Consider the following 22,878-nt stretch of genomic DNA (forward strand, 5'->3'; position numbering starts at 1 on the left):
ACATTTATTTATTTTTTATTGGACCTTGTTTATTTATTAATTTATTTATATATCTTAATTTAATTTTTATTGGACCTGGCTTATTTATTTATATTTAATTTTTTTTATTTCACTTTTATTTATTTATTATTGGACCCGGTTTAATTTATTTACATTTATTTATTTTTTATTTATTTTTATCGTACCTTGTTTATTTATTAATTAATTTATATATCTTAATTTAATTTTTATTGGACCTGGCTTATTTATTTATCTATATTTAAACTTATTTATTTTTATTTAACTTTTATTGGACCTGGTTTAATTTATTTATATATTTTCCCCCACTGGACCTTGTTTATTTATTTATTTATTTTTTATATTTTTATTTAATTTTTACTGGACCTGGTTTATTTATTATTTATTTATATTTAATGTTTAATTTTATTCACTTTTTATTTATTTATTTTCAATTTTTAATCTTTCTTTCTTATTTTAACTTTATTTTTTAATTTAATTCAATTTATTTTTATCGTGGCTTTTGTGAAATCCTGTCAGCGCAAAGGATGAGCCAAACTGAGGGAGGCTTTCAGGTGAAAGGAAATAATAAATCTAAATGCCGAGATCCGATTGGTCGAGGCGGGGGGCGTGCGTGGTGACGTCACGACGCCGCGCTCTCCTGCCTGCGGCCGAACCTGTGGCCCGAACGGCTGTTTTTTAAAGGCGCTGGACATCCGGGTCTCGGGCGGCGTGGGCGTGGCTTCGAGAGCGCTGAGTCGTACATGGCGGCGGGGCCGCTGCTCTCAGCCTTGGCCGCGCGGCTCTCCTCCTCCGTGGCCGCGCGCTCCTACGGGGTCTTCTGCAAGGGCCTGACGCGGACGCTGCTCATCTTCTTCGACTTGGCCTGGAAGCTCCGCATCAACTTCCCTTACCTGTACGTCGTGGCCTCTATGATGCTCAACGTCAGGCTGCAGGTGACGCCTCACTCAGGGAGAGGGGACGGTGACGTCACGAAAGGGGCGGGGCTTTGCTTGGTGCCAAACCCCCCCCCTTTGAGGCCCTTTAACTGCCCTCGCTCAATGCTGGGGATTCTGGGAAGTGTAGTTTTTTTGTGAGAACTTGAGCCTGTCTGTCACTCTAGCAGAGAGCTCTGGGGTCACAATAAACTACAACTCCCAGGATAGCCTAGCACTGAGGCAGGGCAGCTAAAGCGGTCTCGAAGTGGATTATTCCTGCAATGTGTTTTGGACTTATATCAGGCGTTATACTTTCTATCATATTATTAAACATACTTTACCTCACAGAAAGTGGAATGAATATATATAATATATATATGTATTATATATATATATGTATGTGTATATATATATAATATGTATTATATATATATATATATATATATATATATATATATAATGTATATATGTGTGTGTGTATATACATACATATATATATAATTGTATATGTATATATATATTATATATTATATATATATTATATGTATAATATATATATATATATTATATATAAAGCAGAAATATATAACAATATGTAAATATATTAAACATATTTATATTGTTTACATTTACAAATCTCTATATATATTATACATACTATATATATTATATTTTTCTAGTATTATATATTTCTGCTTTTTGTGAGGTAAAGTATGGACCAAAACACACTGCAGAAACAATCCAGTTTGACACCACTTTAACTGCCCTGGCTCAATGCTTCTGAATTCTGGGAGCTGTAGTTTTATGAGACATCGAGCCTGTTCTGTCAGAGAGTTCTGGGGCCACTATAAGCTGCACTTCCCAGGATTCCCTAGCACTGAACCAGGGCAGTTAAAGTGGTCTCAAACTGGATTTTTTCTCCAGTGTGTTAGGGACCTAAACCACTTTGAGTCCCAAGCTGTGTCTGCACTGTAGAAGCCAGTTTGACACTGCTTTTAACTGCCAAGGATTCATGCTCTGGAATCCTGGGAATTGTAGTTTGGTGAGGCACACTGCTTTGACTGCCATGGCTCCATCCTGTAGAACCCTGGGATCTGTAGTTTTGTGGGTCACCAGCACTCTTTGGTTGAGAAGGCAAAAGACCTTGTAGAACTACAAATCTAAGGCCGCATCCTCGCTGCAGAAATAGTCTGGTTTGATCCCACTTTTAACAGCTAGTCTGCCATCCTATAGACTCCTGGGATTTGTAGTGTGGGGAGGCATATGCATTCGCAAGCCTGGTGCAACCAGATAATGATAATGATAATAGTCCAATGACCAAATAATCCTTGGTGCAACCCACTGCCTCCTGGAGTCACAGGAGTAGTCGCATGGAGTCACCTTGTGTGCAGTTTCACTCCCGCATGATGCGCTGCCTTCTGGAAGGGCCCAGAGTTCATTGGAGAGCATAGTTGAAGAAACAACATAATGAAAACTTGAGTCGTCATTTAAGCAAGTCTAAGGTCTAAAACACACTGTAGAAATGTTCCAGTGTGACACCATCAACCTGCCAGAGGTTGATCGTAGAACCATGTGTTGGAGGACTTACAAATGTCTAGATAAGTGTTTTGTTTATGAACCTCTAGGTTCTCCAGCACAAGTCTATGGTCAATGTCTGACAGAGTCACGCTGGAGGACCTAGGGATAACACATTAACCGAAACGGAGAATAATCAGAGCCGCAAAAGTCAAAGCCACAAATGTGGAGGGCTGACTGTACAACAAAATGTAGAACACTCAATGGGATGGAAATACATCTGCAAGGCACTGTAAATATTTAAGTAAATTAAGTTAAACATGATTTTTCCTCCAGGCTTAGGAAATCTGTAGCTTTTGAATCGCTTTCATTTTGTTGTATGGATCTTAGTCTTGGGGCTATTCAGAAGCACTGGTAGAATAACACTTAGCTTTAGCACCTGACTGCATACCTTAAAGGAATCAGGTTACCTCCCTGATACTAGCAATGATTTTTCTTCAGTAAGAATAGGATCTAACCCAGTGGATCCCAAACTTTGCTCCTTTACAATCCAGCCCATGCTTTCAGGTTTGCTGGCTCTAGAACTACCTTCCCAGAGAAGCTAGACTGGCGCTCTCCCTGTTTTCTTTTCACAGACAAGAGGAGACATTTTTGTTTCCGCAGGCATTTCTATATGAGTCCCATCCCACCTAAACACTGTGCTGGATCTTGCTCATTGATCTGTTGATGTGTGTAATGACATATCTTTTAACCCAGTTTTTATTATTTCATTTTGTCTTAACTTCTTTAACTTGGTATGTTTTTTTTTTAATGTATTGTAAGCTGCTTTCAGTCTCAAACTGAGAAAAAGCCATAATAGAAATAACAGCTACAACAATAATAACAGTAACAGCAATAATCCATAAGAAATCCCCCTTTTAAAAATGAAAGTGCTTCTATATTCCGTTTGATTCCAGACGATGACATCATAAATCACCTGCTAGGATCCCATTGGTTAAAGTAAGCGATTGTGATGTAGTAAGTATTCTGGTGTCAGGTTTGCCGGAGAAGGACAGCAGCTGCTTTGCATCACTTAGCTAAAGGGCAAAAGTCAGTTGCGGTGATCCACTTCTAAAAGGAAAGAAGGTAAATGTATGCCAGAACAGGTGCGCTAACATAACAGAATCATGTACTTTTTGACATGTCTTCTTTACTTTAGTGGCAGTTGGGTACTTGATAGGGCTATTGTGGTGGAGAACGGGTAGCATAAAGTGGATACAACACAGCTTCCAAATAGGCAGACTTTCCATCCACAGATTTAACCCCCTTTTAGTGAATGGCGGTGCCTGTGTGCCGCCACCATTACTTTCAGTGGGACTTGAGCATGCACTGATTTTCTTATCTGCTGGGGGGAAGTCTGGAAGAGATCCCCTGGCGAATACGGAGGTCCAACTGTAATTGTAGCTCAGATATTTTGTCAATTTAAAATTATTTCTATCATATTATTAAAAATGTAAAAAACAACAACATAGTAACATCAACTGACAGGTAACATAGCATTCACAAGTTGCAAGTGCCGTTACTCACGCCAATAGGAAAATATAATCAGCAACACCTTATTTTAAGTCCCAAACTGTTGTAGGGGTTGTATCATATCACTGTTTGTTGCATACGAAACTAATGGATTAAAATTATTGACTCCGATTTATAGCCTTAGTAAAAATGAGTGTATTTGTATGTTAATGTCCTGTGTTTATGCTCTGTTTCAGGTTCATATTGAGATTCATTAACTCATAATTCATGCTGCAGCTAAAAGGCATTCCACCATATACTGTGGCTCAATACAATGCAGAGCTTGGAGGACAGGCGGATGGTGCATATCTCTTTTAATATGGAACAAGAAGATGATTTAGGACATCAGCAGATGCGCAAAAGTGCCCTAAATCAGCAGAATGAGGTCTTTCGTCTTCCGAATATCTGCTCATTAGTGAACAGCTCTCATGTAGCTAATAATCATTTGCAAAAGGAGTTCTTCTCTCTCAAGATCAGGAACTGTTCTCTGTTTAAAGCTGTCCCACTGCCTCATATTGGCAAAAAAGTGCCACCCTGTTTCAGTGACAAGGCCAGCGGAGCTGCGTCCTCCAAGGAATCACTTAGTCTCCCCTTTTCCCCAGAAAAAGATCTATTTGAGAAGCTCTTCAATCATTTTGATAGCACTGCAGTCGTGGGCTGGCTGGAGACAGCCCATACTCTTATTAGTGAGATGGGGGAATGGAGTTGCTCTGGACACAATTTTGTTCATTTTGCACATTTCTGGCTGTCTGAGCTCCAGTTCAACCAAAAGCAACAATTGTTGGAACTGGAAATGGGAGTTATTGAGGATGAAGTTCGCCTTGCGTTTCTTGAGGGTTCAAACTCCAAGGAAGTCCCGTCTTCAGAGTTGAACTCTGTTCTTGCTGCTGCACTCAGTGAATACCGCATGGGACTTGTGAACAACCAGAAACCATACATTTTCCTTGACTATTTACACTTCATGTCTTCAGTAGATGCGTCCAGATATAAGGAAATGCTTTCAGGCATACAGTATACAGTCAAAAACCCTCAGATAGCCCAGTGGTTACTAGCTATACGAGCATTTGCACTCGCCAGTCTCTGGCATGCAATAGTGAAGGTAAAAACACAATAGATCAGAAATGCTAATGGTAGTTGTTTGAAGTATTTGCGGGAAAGTAGTTTTAAGACCCATCAGGTGCTAAGATGAGGTGTTTCAATAATTTTAACTTAGTAATGTGTTTTTAATAACAACCAGGACAACTAAGATGGAATAGCATTACCAAGGCCTGTTACAGACTGCCAAAATAAAGCTACTTCGGGTCTCTTTGGAGGTATGCTATTTAAATGATGCATGGGTCCTAAGAGTCCAGAGGTCGCACCAAAGCCACACTCCATTCCTAAGCACTGGAGTGCAGCTTTGGTGCAGCTTCCGGATTCTTAGGATGCATGCATCATTTAAATAGCATACCTCCAAAGAGACCCGAAGCAGCTTTATTTTGGCCGTCTGTAACAGGCCCAAGTTAACATTACAGTGAAATGTCAGAGTATTTTTTTAAACAGTAGAAATATGGTTTTAGTTACTTTTCAGGCCTGTTGAGTATAATGAGGTCATAAAGACCCCATCTTGTTATCATAAGGGTGAGGAGCCTTTAGCCCTTACAATGGTTTCACCAATAGCTCTCATATTTCTTGCCCATTGGCCATGCTGGCTGGTCTTCTTGGAGCTAAAGTCTAAAACATCTGTGGCGGCAAATATTCCCCACCATATGGAATCACTTTACAATTACTACAGTATATATATTACAGGGATGTGTTTGAATGTTATAGCTCTGTGGTCTGCTTCATGCATGTCATGATAGTACATATCAATTTTCCACCATATGTGCACATGTTTTAAAAAATCACCTAATTCCAGCTTTCTTTTCTGTGCAGCCCTGTTGTGTATGTTGCTGTGAGCATACATTACCTTTCCTGAAGTCATTCAGAAACATATAAGCATAACATATGAATCCCTCATTTTTGGCTGCTGTTGTAGGGCTACTAGGACACCTTTCTAAATTCAGCTGCCTTCATTTAGACTGTGGGACAGTTTATGGAAATGCCAACATCAGCACATTCTGACAAACCATGGTTTGCAACTGATTGTCTAACCAAGTTCTGAAACTGTAGTTTGAGGCTGGGTTTAGATGGGGGAAATGTGGTATTCTGTTCTTTCATATCCTCAAAAGCATGGTTTAGGCTGTTATTTATGCTCTGAGAGCTCTTTGAGAATCTCTAGGAGCTCTCCTTGAGAAGGTAGTAGAAGAGAGGAAACTGCATACCCTGGGGTTTGCCTGTCACCCTGCATTGAACTAGGCCCAGTGTGAGTAGGGGGGAAGAATTGCCTTGCCCCCCTCCCTGGCTGTCTACCCAGTCCGATGTGATCCGCACCCTCCATATTCCCCAAGTGATGCCTCTGACTAGCCCTATAAGAAAGCTATCTGGCAGCCACTGATACTGAATGCACTTTTATGTGATGCTTTTAAAAAGAGCTTGGTATTCAAGAGCTATGAAATGTTTTTATAGTTGGATCATGTACTTTTCCAGATAAGAGGGAAGTACAAGTGTCTCTTTATAGATAACTATTATATATTTCCCCTGTGCAATTTGTCACTCTACAGTGTTGGTTCAGTTGCAGATATTTAGAGCTCTAAGGCTGCAGTATGCTTGCTTGGAAAGCACATTCTCAGAGGAGATTGTTACAGTAATTTTCTGTGTGTCACATCCATCCATCTATCCAGAAGAACAAGCCAGAGGAAAGCTTAGGTTTTAAGGCTGTTGAACAGAGCTTGGAAGATAACCACTTTTTGGGATCACAACCCCCACAGTTCCCCAGCCACTAAGCTACTGGCCATGATGATTTGGGAATTCTGAAGTTGTGGTCCCAAAAAATAACCCTTCCAAGCACTTTATAGATTTGAGATCATAGAATTAACTGGAATTTTATCTATGCTTACTATTTAGATGATGATCACTCTGTTAACTGCCCTTTACACACTGTAAAATATTTTTTTCTGCCGAGAGACTTCTTGTAAAGTATACCCCAAGCAAGATCGCGTAGTCTTGTTTTCTGTAAAACATATTTGGCTTTATGTAACAACTGTCACTTGACATTAATCTATTTGATTTTCACTAACATACATATAATCATTATGCAATTAGATACTGCTTAAGAAGAGGCACCTTTACGGGTTTCAATAGGTGCATGGGGCTAAGATTTCAGGTTGAGGCTATTTTTATATATTTTAGAGTAAAGTGGGAAACATTGGCTTTCAATATCAGTTGCTTTCTTGTACCTGTTCATAAATATGGCACAAGTGGTCCTAAGTAATAATTCTATGTCTTCTACTATACTGGATGTCAATTGAAGCCCCTCTCTTCTCCTTGAATGGCATTTCTGCTTTAAAAGGGTTTTTGTCTTTGTTGTCTTGAATTAGACAAGTGTATTTGGCAAAGCCTCTGGAAATAGGAGATCTAAACTTGTAGGAATCAACATTCATATATTTACATCTCAAAACAGGAGTGGAAAACCTGTGGAGCTGCAAATGTTGGTGACTCCCTAATTCCTCACAAAAGGACCAGTCTGGTTAGGCCTAAAGGGAATTGGGATCCACAACTTCAGGGCGGCACAGATTCCCAAACCCTGTCCTAAAGAGCATTTGGGGAGAAGGAGGTGGCTCTTGGTGTTTAATATTTTGCTGCGAAAAGTCTAATTTGTTTGAGCTGCAACAGCTTTTAAAGATCCGTGCAATGAATGAAGAGGACTGGGATTTGGAGAATGACACAATTAATTCTGCAAGCCAAGGGGTTTGTTCTTCTTGAACAGAAGTGCTACAGAGCACACCTCTCTTCAAACTGAAATGGGGTTGAAGAGCCTACTGAGCATACCTGAAATAGTTCTTTTGCTCTTGCTTAAAATGTGTGCATTTACATATGTAAATTTATAGCATTTATTTTAAAAGTGACTTGATGAGTTAAATTAATGTACTTGCATTTTAATGCAGACTGCCTAGAGTTTAATTATTAAAAACTTGAAAGGCAGTTGAAACATTCAAGCAGAACTGAAAAGAAGATGGATTTTGTGAAATTAGTAACATCTCTTTTAAGCTGAAGAATTTAAGAGAAATATTCAGTCTGGTCCTGTGCAGGTTGTTTCAACAATTGTGTCTCAATGTAATGGTAAGCCAGAATCCTGGTTTTCTGTTCACAAACAGTGTACTTATGCACTCTGTCCATGTCCTTCTCTCAACAGTGGTTGTGACTGAAATAACTAGATACCACTTGGTAGGCAAAAAGATATGGTTGAATCCAAATCGGGTTTCCAGGGTTCTTGTCCCTTAAACCAAAAATTGGAAGCTCACATACACCTTTTGTTATGTAAGAGGAGCGACAAACCGGGAATCCTGTTTCAGATCTAACAATAACTTTTTGTTTCATGATTAGTTCATTGTTACCTTGAATTCTATTTATAAGCAGAAGGTGGGATATGCATTTAATAGATAAATAAGGTTCAGTCACTCCCAGTAGTTTGTTGTTGTGTGCCTTCAAGTCATTTCCAACTTTTGGACTTTGCTTGGCAAGGTCTTTTCAGAGGGAGTTTGCCTTCCTCTCAGGCTGAGAGAGTGTGACTTGCCCAGTGGGTTTCCATGGCCAAGCACGGCTTTGGACCCTGATCTCCAGAGCCACAGTCCAATGCTCAAACTAATGTACCACTCTGGCTCTCCTACTAGTTGGAGTCAAATTGGAGCCATGGGGCAGCATGCGCTGACATACTGCTCATGAACTATAAAACTGGGATTCTGTCTTATCATTACATGAGATGAAGTGTTCCGATGGGTTTGCTCCCAGTTGTGGATACAAAGGATGATGGCCTTAATCTGATCTCAGAGAAGGTAGCATCCCCATCACAAACATTTTTATAATTTATATAATTCAGAAGTCTCATGCAATCTAAAGTGGCTTTCCCCCTGAAATATGTGAAGGAGCAAAGCCTCTTGTCCAGCAGAGATTCAGTTACTCCATCTTAATTGAGTTGTGGATTAGACTGCATTTGTGAAGCCTGCTCTTTATACTTTTCGAGCGTGCGTGTGTGTTTCTATTTTTTAAAAGACATTTTCTTGCACTATTCAACTATCAAGGTAAGATTATATAAAAATAAAACAAAATGCTTTCTTAGCAGGGATAAGGGAGCAAGGGATGCATAAAATTTAAGTGAGAGAGACTTCTAGCTTGATATAAAATGATGCAAAAGTATATAGTGGCTAGCCACCGCATTTGCTGCACATGGCTTCCTAGCACACCTTTGTTGGAAAGTTCACTACTGAAGAAGATGCAGAGGGTTTGTGTGGCCTTGTCGGGTACGAGGATGACAGTTAAGCTTGAGATCCATAAAACATTTTAGCACCTAAGTAAGTTATGTCCTTTCGACAACAGAGGTTGTGAGGCAGCCTGTCTCAACCCGGATCACTTAGGATATTTTAAACTTAAGCTGCCATCAGTCCTCTCTGATATGCTCCATAGTTAGAAATACTAGGAGTTGTCTGGGACAGCTGGTGAATGAACTTCTCTGTCTAAAATAATCCTTATGGTTTTACTATAGCAGTAAAATACCTTCAGAGCTGGGGAACCAGGATGGAATAATGTTCCAAAACAAAAATGCACTTGGTTTTTTAATGACATTTATTTGCTAGAATTTTTTGTTTGTTTCCAGAGTATTGACAGAATTGGAATTAATAATAATAATAATAATAGGTTTTATTTAAATTAAGCTATAAGATTACTCACTAAATGTCATGCTTTTTAAAATTCAGTTCTATAAGACATTGGTCAGTACCCAGCTCTCCTCTGAACAACCTGACAAGAATTCTGTTTCTGCCATTAGAAAGCAATCCAGTGAAGTGGTTAAAGAAAGGTAAGCATACGTTAGATTAGAAAAGGAAACTCTTCAGTGTTATGTTTTCCTTGCTTCAGTGTTCGCGCATAAAAGTAAAACTGATGCAAAAGCTGCACTGCTTTATGAAGTCATTGGGCGCAATCCATTGGGATGCATCCTTTTCTACAGAATTTGCACACAAGTGTGTTTTTGTTGGATTGTGGCCAGTGTCTTCAAGTTGATGCTTTCATATAACCTTGAAATATGTGCCTGTACTCAATTTTGTATGTAATACCAAAAATCATGACACACTACCAATGTTTTAATGTTCACTGCTAGTTTCACTTCTCTCTTTTCTGTAAAAAAAATCATACACCCAAGGCAGTCGAAAAATGCTCCTAGAGATTTAAATACAGTGAATAGTTGGTAATGCTTCTGGAGATGACTTATTTAAATCACTGCAAGGCCTCATAAGGTCTGAAGATACGTTTCCATATATAACTGAGATAGGTTGACTTGCTCTGCTTCGTAAATACACTGTAGACGTTACTAACGTAGCATTGTGTAACTATTAATGTGGTACAAATCACTGCATTCTTTTCTCAAAGGATGCAGCTCCAAAGCCAGCAACCTCCTTAATTCATTTCAATTGAAGGAATCCCATTGGAATTGATTCCAGTGCTTGGTGAACTCTGTTCCTTACTTTCAATGGCAACATTACACATCCTGATCATCCATGGTTTGGGTTCTTTTCCCTAAATCACAAATTGGATGATAGACAGCCAAATGTATTAAGGTTTGCCTTCTAATTTGTTCCTCTCCTATCCCTTTTGTCAGCCTGTGTTTCTTTCGGACAGGACAGGGCAAGAAGCAAGCTTAACCACGGTAAACCATAGATTCAGATTGTGGTTTGTCAATGCTGGGAAAAATAGCAGAAACAACATGCCAGGTTTCAGTGAACCAAACCATGGATTGTTTTGGTGTGCAAATGTGGTCAACATTTATATATAGTGGGGAACTATCTAGAACGCTAATAGTTGCATATTTAAATTCAGTCAAGCAGTAGCAAATAGCAACAAAATAGAAATGTATTAATGCTTGTAGGTATGTTAGTTTCTTGAAACTGGTTCCTGCTTGCACCACAGGAGGGAGTTGGAGGTCAAGTGTTTGAAGCCTATTTCGTTGTTGGGGATTTTAAAGGAAACTGTCTCTCAGTACACTGTTTCTCAGCATCCAGACGTCACTATATATCTTAATCTAAAACATTTCTCTCACTGTTATAACAATGAGCATGATGTGTCAAAACTGGAAAACATATATTTCATTGTGGTGACTTACATTTGATCACAAAATGCCACTGGATATTTTTTTTAACGAGCTGCATCAAAGAGGAGAAAGAAATAAAATCTTGGGAAAAACCCTAAACAAGCTTGCTTTTTCTATCTTCTCACCTTTGTTATTTTTCAGTCTGGCCTCTTAGAACTGGACACTTGCTTCTGTCAGCTCCTTCTTTCTGATTTTCCCTTCTGTTTCATGTAATGCAGGACACACAGATACTGAGAGCGCTCAGGGCTCAGAAAATCTATGACACAAGGTAGCCTTTTAATACCATAGGAATGATCAGGCTGCATGTAAATTTCCTTGACTTACACAAACTGAGCCGCTGTGCTGTCTGCTGCTAGTTTGCACCCATACAAAATCCACATAGTTTAATATAATTATGTTAATAATTTGTAATTGTTACTCCCAGTCTCTGAGCCTAATTTAATATTGGCTAAATATTCCAGTCCTCTTGTATCTCTCTACATGCCACCTGAAAAACAGCTCTGGAGGGCTTTCCAGCAACCCAGAACTGGTTTGGGGTATACATGAGAGGAATGTTAGCAGAGAAAGAGATTCTTCAGGTTAAGGTGTATATGAAACAAATTACTTTTATATTTAGACTTGGTTCCCATCTGTAAGATATCTCATTATGTGCATATATGCAAATCCAGGTATTTCAAAATCCAAAACTCTTCTCCTAAGCATTTTGGATAAGGGAGACTCAGCCTGTGCAGGCTTTCATCATGACAGTCCCCATAGCCAAGCCTTCCATGAACTGTCCAAATGTGAAGGTGATGGCATTATTTTTGTTGTTATTCCTCTGCTGCCTTTTTCTCAGTTCGGAACTCAAAGTTGCTTACAACCTATATATATATAGTTAAAAACCCACAAAATACCAAAGTTAAAATGAGATTAAAAATAAAAAATTACAACCAGATTGAAATATATTTCATTTAAACACACACACACAAACACACACAAACACACAGAGAGCACATTATTTTAGTTTTCTTTGCTTCTGAATATATTTGGAATTGCAGTCAGACACTGGTGCGCAAGTTTGGCAGGTCTAGTCTCTATCCAAATCCTGCATGAGGTTGAATGCTCTGTTGATGCCACATGCTGCCCAATCTGGGGAGCGGAAGAAGAAAGTCCTGCATGTCCAGATTAAGACAAGGTGTGTACAGAGAACACACCTTATTCAAATAGGAAATTATGCTGCTGGGAAGCTTCTCGAAGTGTGTGTCTCCTTCAAAACAATGTCTCCTGCTGAACTTGTTTTAATGTCGAGAGGTGGTTTTTAAAAACAGCTGCTTCAGAACTAAGGCTGCAAAAACCTTCAGAGGTATATGTGACCTGTGATGATGATGTGTTGCCCACTCCTGTTCTAAAAGATACTGTAGCATCATTGAGAAAGCTATCTGGTGAACCATGCCAACCCCTGCTTTTTTGTAGGAGCTAATTTGGTATAGTGAGTGACCACTGAAGGCAAGGAGCTGAGTTCTTGTTCATCTTGGCTCTCAAAGGCAATCAAGAGGAAAAGTCAGAAAGTTACTAAGGCCTAAATGTGATAGAGCTATGTGGAACATAACAGTTTACTTAGAAAATGTTCTGAATTCTTCACATTAAGTCAAACATGTACAACATTTTCTGTGCCATGTTCCAAAATATCTTGACTTGTTCTGCTGATGTATAGATGCAAAGCACCAGTGTGACATGCATAGTTCGGAAATACAGCTGACCCTTCACTTTTGCGGATTTGGTTATTTGTGGATTTGATTAATATGTTCTCTCTAGGAATCTCTCGACCCTCCAGCATGACTCTGTGGCCAACTTTTGCCAGAGGTCGAGCTGGAAGACCTGGAAATTACTAGAGATAACATTTCTCTAGACATTTGTTGGTCCTCCAGCACAATTCTGTGACCAGCTTATGGCAGATGTTGACCGTATAGTTGTGCTAGAAGACCTACAGGTTATTAGAGAGGTCTTCTCTCAAGTAAAAAAAATAGTGGGTTTTTTTTTATTTGTGGTTTCCCCATCTTCATGGGAAAACCACAAATAAACCCATCTTCCTGTGTCCCTAACCTCTAACTTCAATAAGGAGTAAACACTACAGCGGATCCAGAATATGGAGGGTCCACTGTAGTGCTCATTCCTTATTGGTGAGCTTGCATGGCTGTCATAGCCATTTGTTGCTTAGTTGCTGCCATTATGTTGCTTTTGTAGGACTTATGTGTAAAGTTGGTTTACTTACTTGTTCAGGATAGAACCATGGACTTTCAAGCCTGAGTCCACCTGGTATTACATCATTAAATAAACTGCTGAGTTGAATTTGATTCCTTTCTCAAACCATAAAGAGTTTTCTAAAAGGTTCCCTCTTCCCACCCCACACTCCATGGGGGTTGGCAGTGCTTAGAAATGGCAGTTGCACCAGGCTTAGGCCAGCTGCTATGTTATATTATCCCATGCATTGTATTTGGGATAATTTAACATGATAGCCTGCTGGCGGGGTTGGTTTCCATTTCAGAGTGCTGCCATCTCTTCAGAAAACATAGGAAGACTTGAGTGACTATCACTTACCGAGAAGAAGGTGTAGGAACCCACCAAGAGCACTATGCTTGAGGGCTTTCTGAAATCTGGCATCAGGTGAAGTACGTGATAATAAACTGAAGCTGAAACTCAACATCCTGCTGATATGTGGTTCTCACACTGTGGAACTGTGTGTGTAGCCTGTTCTAGGTGAGAAAGACAGTATAATATAGCAGGGTTGAGTATTGAGAGTCCAGGCTTCGAATCCCCATTCAGACATCGAAACCCACTGGATGTCCTTGGCAAGTCACACTCAGCGCCTGAGGAAGCCAATGGTAAACCTTCTGAATAAATCTTTCCAATAAAATCCATTGGAAGAGGTTGCCCTAAGTCAGAATTGACTTCAAGATACATAACAGCAACGCCAAACTTGAAAGAGCAAGTAAACACCTTGCAATATTTCTTCATCCATCTTTATCCATGGAGACCTGAGTGGCCTCACTGGCCCAAAGTATCTTCTACTTGCTAACGTTTTATTGAAGATTGTTAAAGATTTATTATTCATTGCCTTTATATGTTTTGATAAAAGATGGCTTACAAATATTATAAAAAATAAAGGGTACTTCTTATGTTAGAATGTAAAAGGTAATTACCAATCACCCTCTTTAGAAAGATAAATATGAAAACTGTTTTTGCCTTTTTGCATTCTGTTCCATTCCAGTTTAACTGTTGCTATATTTGCTTTTCTCCTCCTCAGAGCTCTCCAGACTGTTCAGATGGGATATGCGGATGTCTTGGATTATCTTGTTAGAAGCCAGAAGCTGGATCTTGGTGTTGTTGATGACAAAAACAGAAACCTTTTATTTTTAGCCGCTATATATGATCAGGCTAAGATTTTGGATTATTTCATTGAAATGGTCAGTTCTGTAGATTTTGTTATATTAATTCTTTTATGCTGCTGATGTTATTAAGTTAGAAGAAAATAAGTATATTAATGCTGCAACCCTGTGTACATTTACTTGCATATAAACTCCATGGGACACATTGGCACTCACTTGTAAGCAGAGTTTGGAAAAGTTAATTTTGAATGACATCTCCCAGAATTCTCCCAACCAGAATGGCCAGTGGAGCATTCTGGGGGCTGAAGTCCAAAAACTAAAACCTTTCCTAGCTGTGCTTTTGAGTAGACATGCATAGGATTGCAGCCTGATGTAAAACGGTTTGATTATTTTGCTGATATCTACTTAGACCCTGTTCATTCTTCCCTGTTGTGCAAGATCTTTTCCATTTTAACCTCCAAACAACCTTGCAGTGTAGATCTGCTGTCCAGATTTTGCTGAACTGCAACTCCCACAGATATGAAGGGCCAACTGTATAGCCTACAACACCTAGTATTGGTAGGAGTTCTCTTGTCCAAGTACTAACCAGGCCTAACTCTGCTTAGCTTTCAAAATCAGACCAGATCGGGTTCCTTTAGGCCCTACGGTTTAGGGTATATATACTCTATAGTAATTGCCAATGACTAACTAATGGGAGTGGTAATGAGCTGCTAGAGGGACAGGAGGAGAGGCTGAGAAGTGAGTAACGGAACAAGTACATTTTTTAGGAGTGATTTAGGAAAAGAGTGCTGAGGATCCCATGGACAGCCAAGAAGTCAAACAAATAGGTACTAGAACAGATCAAACCAGAAATCCCTCTGAAAGCCAAGATGACTAGACTCAGGCTGTTGTACTTTGGCCACATCATGGGAAAGCACAATTCTTTGGGGGGGAAAACAATAATGCTAGCAAAGATGGAGGGAAGCAGAAAGAGAGGAAGGTTGCATGTTAGATGGATGGGCTCTATAAAAGAGGTCATGGGTATGAATTGGTAGGAACTGAGCAGAGCAGAGAAGGACAAGGAATCTTGCAGATGTTGCCTTGAGCCGAGATTGACTTGAGAATGGATAACAGTAAAAATAACAAAATGTTCAAAACTCTCTCTCTCTCTCTCTCTCTATATATATATATATATATATATATATATTGCTGATTTTTCTCTTCTTTCTCTTTAGGCATTTCCTATACCTGATGTAAACCAAGCAGCAGAGAATGGAAACACACCCCTTCATGCTGCTGTAAACACTGGAAAAATGCATCTCGTCTCTTTGCTGTTGCATTACCCTGGAATTAATGTGAATGTTCAGAACCCACAGTGTGATGGAGCGACGCCACTACATCTTGCTATTGCTTATGGTAACATTTTGGACCATTTTGTCTCCGAGTTTTACTTGACAGTAGATTTGCATTTATCATCCAAGGCCCTAGGTAGTGGGCATGCTTCATCCTTGTGCCTTCTAAGTCACCACTTCCTATCAAAAGAATTTTACCGTGTAGGCATTCATTCTTGGTTATTGGAGGTCTGTTGTCAGGTAGAATGATGGTTCATAAATATCTTAAAAGATTAAATAATAGACTAGCACTTTAGTTGTGCAGTAACAAAAAAGCATATAGCTGTGTCACCATCCTTCTTTAGAGCCAGATTAGATAAGTTAATAGAGATCCATAGTGGGTAAAACCAATGCATTTTCAAGGGGATGCCATTCTGATTCCAAGGGTGATACTGTGACTTGGGAAATCAACTATTTCCCCCCATGTATTTCTTGTTATGCCTGATGAGAATCATGTTCGCTTGCTTCTGTTCATCACCTGAACAAAACATATTTATTCAATTTATAGCCCAACTTTTTACTGATGGCTGACCCATGCATACCATTATCCAGCTATTTATCTCTAATGAGACATGCACTTCAGGACTGTAGAGATAGAAGGATTTAGGGCTCCTCTAGATTGCCCAATAGTTCTGGTAAATATCGGGAGACTCAGGATTTCATGCATTGTAATGCTTTGTAAGGCCTGTTACAGACTGCCAAATTAAAGCTGCTTCGGGTCTCTTTGGAGGTATGCTGTTTAAATGATGCATGCCTCCTAAGAATCCGGAAGCTGCACCAAAGCTGCACTCCTGTGCTTAGGAATGGAGTGTGGCTTTGGCGCGACCTCCAGACTCTTAGGATGCATGCATCATTTAAATAGCATACCTCCAAAGAGACCCGAAGCAGCTTTATTTTGGCAGTCTGTAACAGGCCTATGAGTTGTTTCCATTCCCAGATCCATTCATGTCTCAAATACACCAGGCTTTTGGCATTTGTTTCTCATAGGTTATAGTGGATTTTAGCATTACCCCATATCTTTTTATCCCACTTGAGGCATGGTGGGGGCATGGATTCCCTCCATCGTTGCCAATTCCTCCAAGAACTCAATACCTCCCCTCAAAATTTGCTCCTTCCCCATTATTCATATTCACAATCTTGCACGATGTTTCTATTTTGTTTCTAATTTTTAAAAGGTGTTTCTGTATAGTCGTAATGCTAAAGTGGTGTGAAGCTATACCACTTTTGAACTATAATTGTGGATGAGAGGGAGAGGAACGTTCAGTCCAGTAACCAAAATGTAATGAGGGAACACGGGTCAGCAGGTAATATCTGTGATGAAAGTCATCCCCTGTCAGTGGGGCTGATCAAAAATATGAAGGAACTGAGGCAAGGAGTATAGATGTATTATATTTACCATGGCCTGTATTGGGAAAGCTTTGGAACAGCCCTCCTCCCACGCAATGGATACAAATATTGTGGCTAGTATTGAAATTTCAGGAGGAAAAGAAATGGTACAGGAAGAACATAGTATGAATATTTCTTTAAAAAAAACAACAACTTAGAAATACAGATCCAGTGCCAACCCAACCCAGTCCTGAGGCTCTTGGTTGGTCTGAAGGTGTGGAGACCTCCCTATTTGTTCCCAGCCTTGGGTTCCTTTGCCATTCAGCTGTGAGGGAGGGTGAAGTCAAGTGTGTTGATAGTTAAATAACTCTCACATACTTGTAGGATATTGTGTCTGCCAATGCAGAATGATTATGCATGGCATAAACGACATTATACATACCAGTTTTTGAAAATCCAGAACATCTAGTTTATTCCCTACCCTGTTTTTGTAGTCCTACATCTTAACTCATAATGACATTTAAAAGACAAAAAAGCCAGAACAGATCTTTTAACATTTGCATTAACGTCCCCAATAGTGTGTCAAAAATAATAACTAAGATTATTCCTATTGCTGTCTTTAAGTCTTGATGGTACTTTTAAAACATTGCACTCAGTAAATTCTAATCTGCACATCTGTTGCTGAGCTAGTTAGGAAGCTATTAACAAAGTTTGTTAAACCAGAGCACCTAAATAGATAAAATCTAAAGTCTTGGTAGAGCTGAATGAAGAATGAAATCTGAGGTATGCAGCAAATGATCATGTTTGGTGCAGATGAAGCAACTTTTTGGGATATTTCATTTTTAGAAAACCATAGAAGTTGATTTTACAGGTGAATAAGGTTTAGTGCAAATAAGGTGGTCAACATAATTTAAGTGTCTTCAAGTTACTAGTCTATTTATGGTGACTCCATGAATTTCACAGGGTTTTCTTAGGCAAGTAATTCTCAGGTATGGTTTGCTATTGTCTTTCTTTGGAATATATCCTACAGCACTTGTTGTTCCCTAGTAGCCTCACTTCCAAGTACTGACCAGGTCTGAACAAGTTTAGCTTTCAAGATCAGATCGGATCTGGTTAAGCATTGCTCCCCAAAAGAAAAAGGTAGACAAAGAAGGGCATACATTTTGGATATGCTCAGTTATTCTGAGTTACTTGCTATGAAAATTCTCGAGAGCAATATCTGTTGGTGTTAATACTGTGAAAAAAAATGCCATGGAGGTTGACTGAATTAAATAAAATCTAGATACTCTAGTTTATATGCATAGATACCAATTGAGAAATACAGGTAATTAACATAATTTATGTAGAAAATCAAAACATTGCACCTTGTATTTTCTGCTTATTCTGGGTTTTTTTAATCATTAAACTAGACTTAGATTGAACATCTTAAATATAGTATCCCTTCAAATAGAGGACTGTCCTAACAGGTGAACTGTTAGGGCAGGAGGTAGATTAGGAACTAATGTTGGAGCTTTGACTGATTTCTAGTAGAGTGACTTGAGTTTCTCACACCCAACAATTTGATAATAGCATAATGGAGAAAAGCTTCAAGGAGAAAACAATTCTCATCATGGCAGGCTAAAAACTAATTCCTTAATTCTTTATCTCCAGGCATCAATTTTCCCCAGACCTAAATACCCTAAGGCCACAGATCTGGTCTCATCTTAGAAGCTAAGTAGGGTCAGCCCTTGTTAGTACCTGCTTAGGAGAGGAGGAGGAAGGAATTGGCAAAACAACCTCTGCGGATTCTTTGATCCTATGAAATTCATGGGGTCACCATAAACCAACAGGCGACTTGGAGGCACATACAGGTTTCATTTGTTCCTCACAACCCAGTTATGTGAGGGAACAGATGCCCACTTGAAGAACTACAATTACAGGTAAGCAGCCTGTTCTTTCTGGGAGACTTCCAGGAGCAACAGTTCACCATCTTCTTTGGCCAGTGAAAGTTTTGTCTGGAGATTCTAGAGGTGTCATGGGCCATAAAATCTTCCTTGCAGGGGCTACAAGTGACCCCACGGCTGTACTTTACCCCTATGTTAGATAGACAAAAAAAGTCTGACTTGGTATGAAGAAGCCCATATTATTGTATAAAATACATTATACTGTATATATAAAAACCCAACTATATCTATGCCTCTCTCTCTCTCTCTTTCTCTCATATCTATTCAGGGCATCTGGGAATTTGCTATTTGCTGCTGAATGCCGCTGCTGATGTGCAACATCCCATGGGAAGGTTAACACCTTTGCAACTTGCTGAAATGTTTGGTAACGAAACTATAACCGGACTTATAAAAATGCATGTGAAGAAATTTAGGCTCGAAAATAAATTATCTGCATGATCAGCTGTACTGACAAAAATTCTGTAGAGTTTATTTAAAACAGCCATTCTCATTTTGTATTAAAGCTTTCCCCAAAAAAATTTTGGGTTGTTCTAGTGCTGTCTTCATTAAAAGTGAGTCTGCCCCTGGCCCAGCAGTGCTGCTTGAATTACTAATTCTGTTTCAAATGGTTAAAAAAAGGAAATCTACCCGACTGTTTGCTGATTTTCTCGTCCTCCTGGTTTTCCCTACTAAGCTTGACTGCAGCAGAGGACACAGACTGGTGGAGAAGGAGCATGGGACTCCCCCAAAGTCACCCAATGGGTTTCATGACTGAGCTGGGAATCGAACCCTGGTCTCCAGAGTTGTAGTCCAGCACTCCAACTACTACACCACACTGGCTCTCCTTACTTATAATACAGCTACACTAACCTATTCTGACATAAGCGGAGCTTGGAAAAGTTACCTCTTGGGATGGTACCTCCTGGAATCCCCAGTGAGTCTGGGAGCTATGATCTAAAAAGGCAATTTTTCTGAGCTCTGTAGACAGATTGCCCATGTTTATGTTGTGCAGATATGAATTAATGTTTTATTCTCTTTTATGGATGCTTAATGATCCTTCAGCTTTATTTTAAATGTTTACTGGAAACTAAGCCCTGGATCTACATTACCATTATAAAGTAGCAACTCAACATGTATATTTTATGTTTATTATTTTCACAGTGCTTTGGAAGATCTATCCTCAGAAGTTGTATTTGCTCTTTACAACACTGTATAAAGGAAGGCTTGTTAACTTGTCAGTATCCTTCCTCTGAAATAGAGACATCTGGCTAATTAATGAAAGCCAGTTCTTCTTGTGTCTGACAGTCTCAATTAGCATTAATAAGATGATTGCCAAGGTTTTGCTTGAAGAACTTGATAAGTGATAAGGGATGCAGCAAGATGGCTTTTAATGGTTGTTATTGGCCTGGTGTCTCTATCCAACCTTGGAGATGTGATTCTTGTCAGTGTTTAGGTAGGTAGGCCATTTCTTTACTTAGACAAAAAGACAAGAGCTTGCGGAGGAGGGAAATACACATTTTTTGCAAACAAACTAGTAAAATATGGACTAGAAAATGCAACTCTTAGTGGATTTGTAAATGGTTGACCAACTGACCCCAAAGGGTGCTCACCAATGGTTCCTCTTCATCCTAGAGACAAGGGCCAGTGGGGTACCACAGGGTTCTGCCCTGGGCCCAGTGAGATTCAGCATCTTTATCAATGACTTGGATGATGGAATAGAGGGCATGCTTAGGAAATTTGCAGATGATGCCATATAGGAGGGATAACTAATACCTCAGAGGACAGGATCACAATTCAAAATGACCTTAATTGATTAAAAAGCTGGGCTAAACCTAGCACAATGACTTTCAACAGAGATACAGTACTGCATTTAAGCAGTAAAAAATGAAATGCATAAGTATAGCACCTGGCTTAACAAGACTACATGTGAAAGAAATCTATGAGTCCTCCTAGTAGAGCACAAGTTGAACATGAGTCGACAGTGTGATGCGGCAGCTAAAAAAGCCAATGCAGTTCTAGGCTGCATCAATAGAAATATAATGTCTAAATTGAGGGAACTCTATTCTACTTTGGTCAGATCTCATCTGGAATACTGTGTCCAGTTCTGGGCTCCACAATTCAAGAGGGATATTGACAAGATGGAGCAAGTCCAGGGGAGGGGGAAAATGGTGAAAGGTCTGGAAACCATTGCCTATGAGGCTTATGGAGCTGAGTATGTTTAGCCTGGAGCAGAGAAGGTTAAGAGGCAATATGATAGCCCTGTTTAAGTGTCTGAACAGATGTGATACTGAAGATGGAGCAAGCTTGTTTTCTGCAGCTCCAGAGAACAGGACATGAGCGATGGATTCACACTACAGGAAAAGAGATTCCACCTCAACATTAGAAGGAACTTCCTGACAGTAGGAGATGTATTGTACTGATGAAAAACAGATAAAAGATATTACACTCTATTGAAAATTGCACAAAGTCTAGCGTTTTTAGTTCTACATTCCAGTTGGAGAAGCTCCTTTCTTAGTATGGAAAGCATTTTTTAAACAGCTGTTTTTATGTTGTTATACTTCAAACATCGTGAATACCATACTTTATCACTATGTTTTCACGACACATCAGAGGGGAGGAATAGCATGTGACTTAAAATGGAAATCTGAAGTGAAAAATCAACCCAGTTTTCATTCTAGGACCTAGAATTTAGGTCACCAACGTGCCCTACATTTACAATACTTGGGAAGAATTTAAGCATTTGCATGAAGTTCTACATATCGGTCTCAATCTTATATACGTCAGTCACCATGCAGTTTCATTATTTTATGACTTAGCTAAAGTGATGTGCATGGTATACTTAAAATAAACTGTTACCTCAATTTTGTCTTAATTTATTGATGTCTGCTCCATATTGAAATCAAATGTGGAAAGATTAATATTGGTTTGGTGGTCCAAATCAACATGAATAAAGTCTGAAGATGATTCTGGAAAAGGTGCAGAACAAGACTGACCAAAAGATACAAGGAGTGAGAGCATTTGGGGCTCAGAAGAAAGGGCCCACAGTATATAAGTTCAAACAGCATTATGCACCTCGGAAAGGCAGATATCACAATACTGTGGGGAAGCTTGAGTTTTTTCAGAGTACACAAAGTATTATGGCTGGGGATAAACAACAAAAAGGATAACTCCACCATCCCAACCTGGTGCGCACTGAGCATGGCGCATTGGGCCGCAAGTGTTGATTCACTGTTGGGGGTCAGGAGCAGAAAACTGGAGATGGGGAAGAGCAGAAAGGCAAAGGAGTGGCTGGGGTCTTAAACAGAAACCACTTTGCAACATAGAGAACTACTTGCCTATAGGGAGTCATTGGAGAACATAGGGGAATGCTTGCCCATAAAAAACCAGTGGGAAATACTTGCCTATAGGGAAACATAGGGGACTTCTTGTCCATAGGAAATCATAGAGGAACACTTTCCCATAAACACAGGGGAATACTTTCACATAGGGAAACATAGGAGAATACTTTCCCATAGGGGACTATTTTCCCATAGGGGAACATAGGAGAATACTTTCCCATAGGGAAACATAGGGGACTATTTTCTCATAGGGGAACATAGGTAGGGTTGCCATAATTGTCCACTAAAACCCGGAACAAAATGTAGGACAAAATCTAGACCAAACTGTAGGACAACT

At 39.5% G+C, this 22,878-nt stretch overlaps 2 protein-coding genes across 3 annotated transcripts; both read left to right on the top strand.

Annotated features, from left to right (window-relative positions):
* Positions 1–452: 452 nt before the first annotated feature.
* Positions 453–4,279, top strand: SMIM10L3 (small integral membrane protein 10 like 3). 2 transcript variants are annotated; one of them, XR_016282441.1, is made up of 3 exons: positions 453–953; positions 3,407–3,575; positions 4,199–4,279. XR_016282441.1 is itself a non-coding variant. In XM_089539601.1 (2 exons), exons 1-2 carry the CDS (start codon positions 762–764, stop codon positions 4,217–4,219), a joined length of 213 nt encoding a protein of 70 aa, XP_089395727.1. In that variant the 5' UTR covers positions 453–761; the 3' UTR covers positions 4,220–4,279. The 2 variants fall into 2 exon arrangements, 1 of the variants encoding a protein (XP_089395727.1); XM_089539601.1 differs by lacking the exon at positions 3,407–3,575.
* Positions 4,276–19,729, top strand: LOC149306395 (uncharacterized). The gene is made up of 5 exons (XM_089539600.1): positions 4,276–5,100; positions 9,833–9,933; positions 14,504–14,663; positions 15,800–15,980; positions 19,493–19,729. Exons 1-5 carry the CDS (start codon positions 4,276–4,278, stop codon positions 19,660–19,662), a joined length of 1,437 nt encoding a protein of 478 aa, XP_089395726.1. The 3' UTR covers positions 19,663–19,729.
* Positions 19,730–22,878: the final 3,149 nt, after the last annotated feature.

This window comes from Sceloporus occidentalis, unplaced genomic scaffold (assembly GCF_023333645.1).
Source record: "Sceloporus occidentalis isolate IW3139 unplaced genomic scaffold, rSceOcc1.0.p SCAF_10, whole genome shotgun sequence".
In the NCBI taxonomy this organism is placed as follows: Eukaryota; Metazoa; Chordata; class Lepidosauria; order Squamata; family Phrynosomatidae; genus Sceloporus; species Sceloporus occidentalis.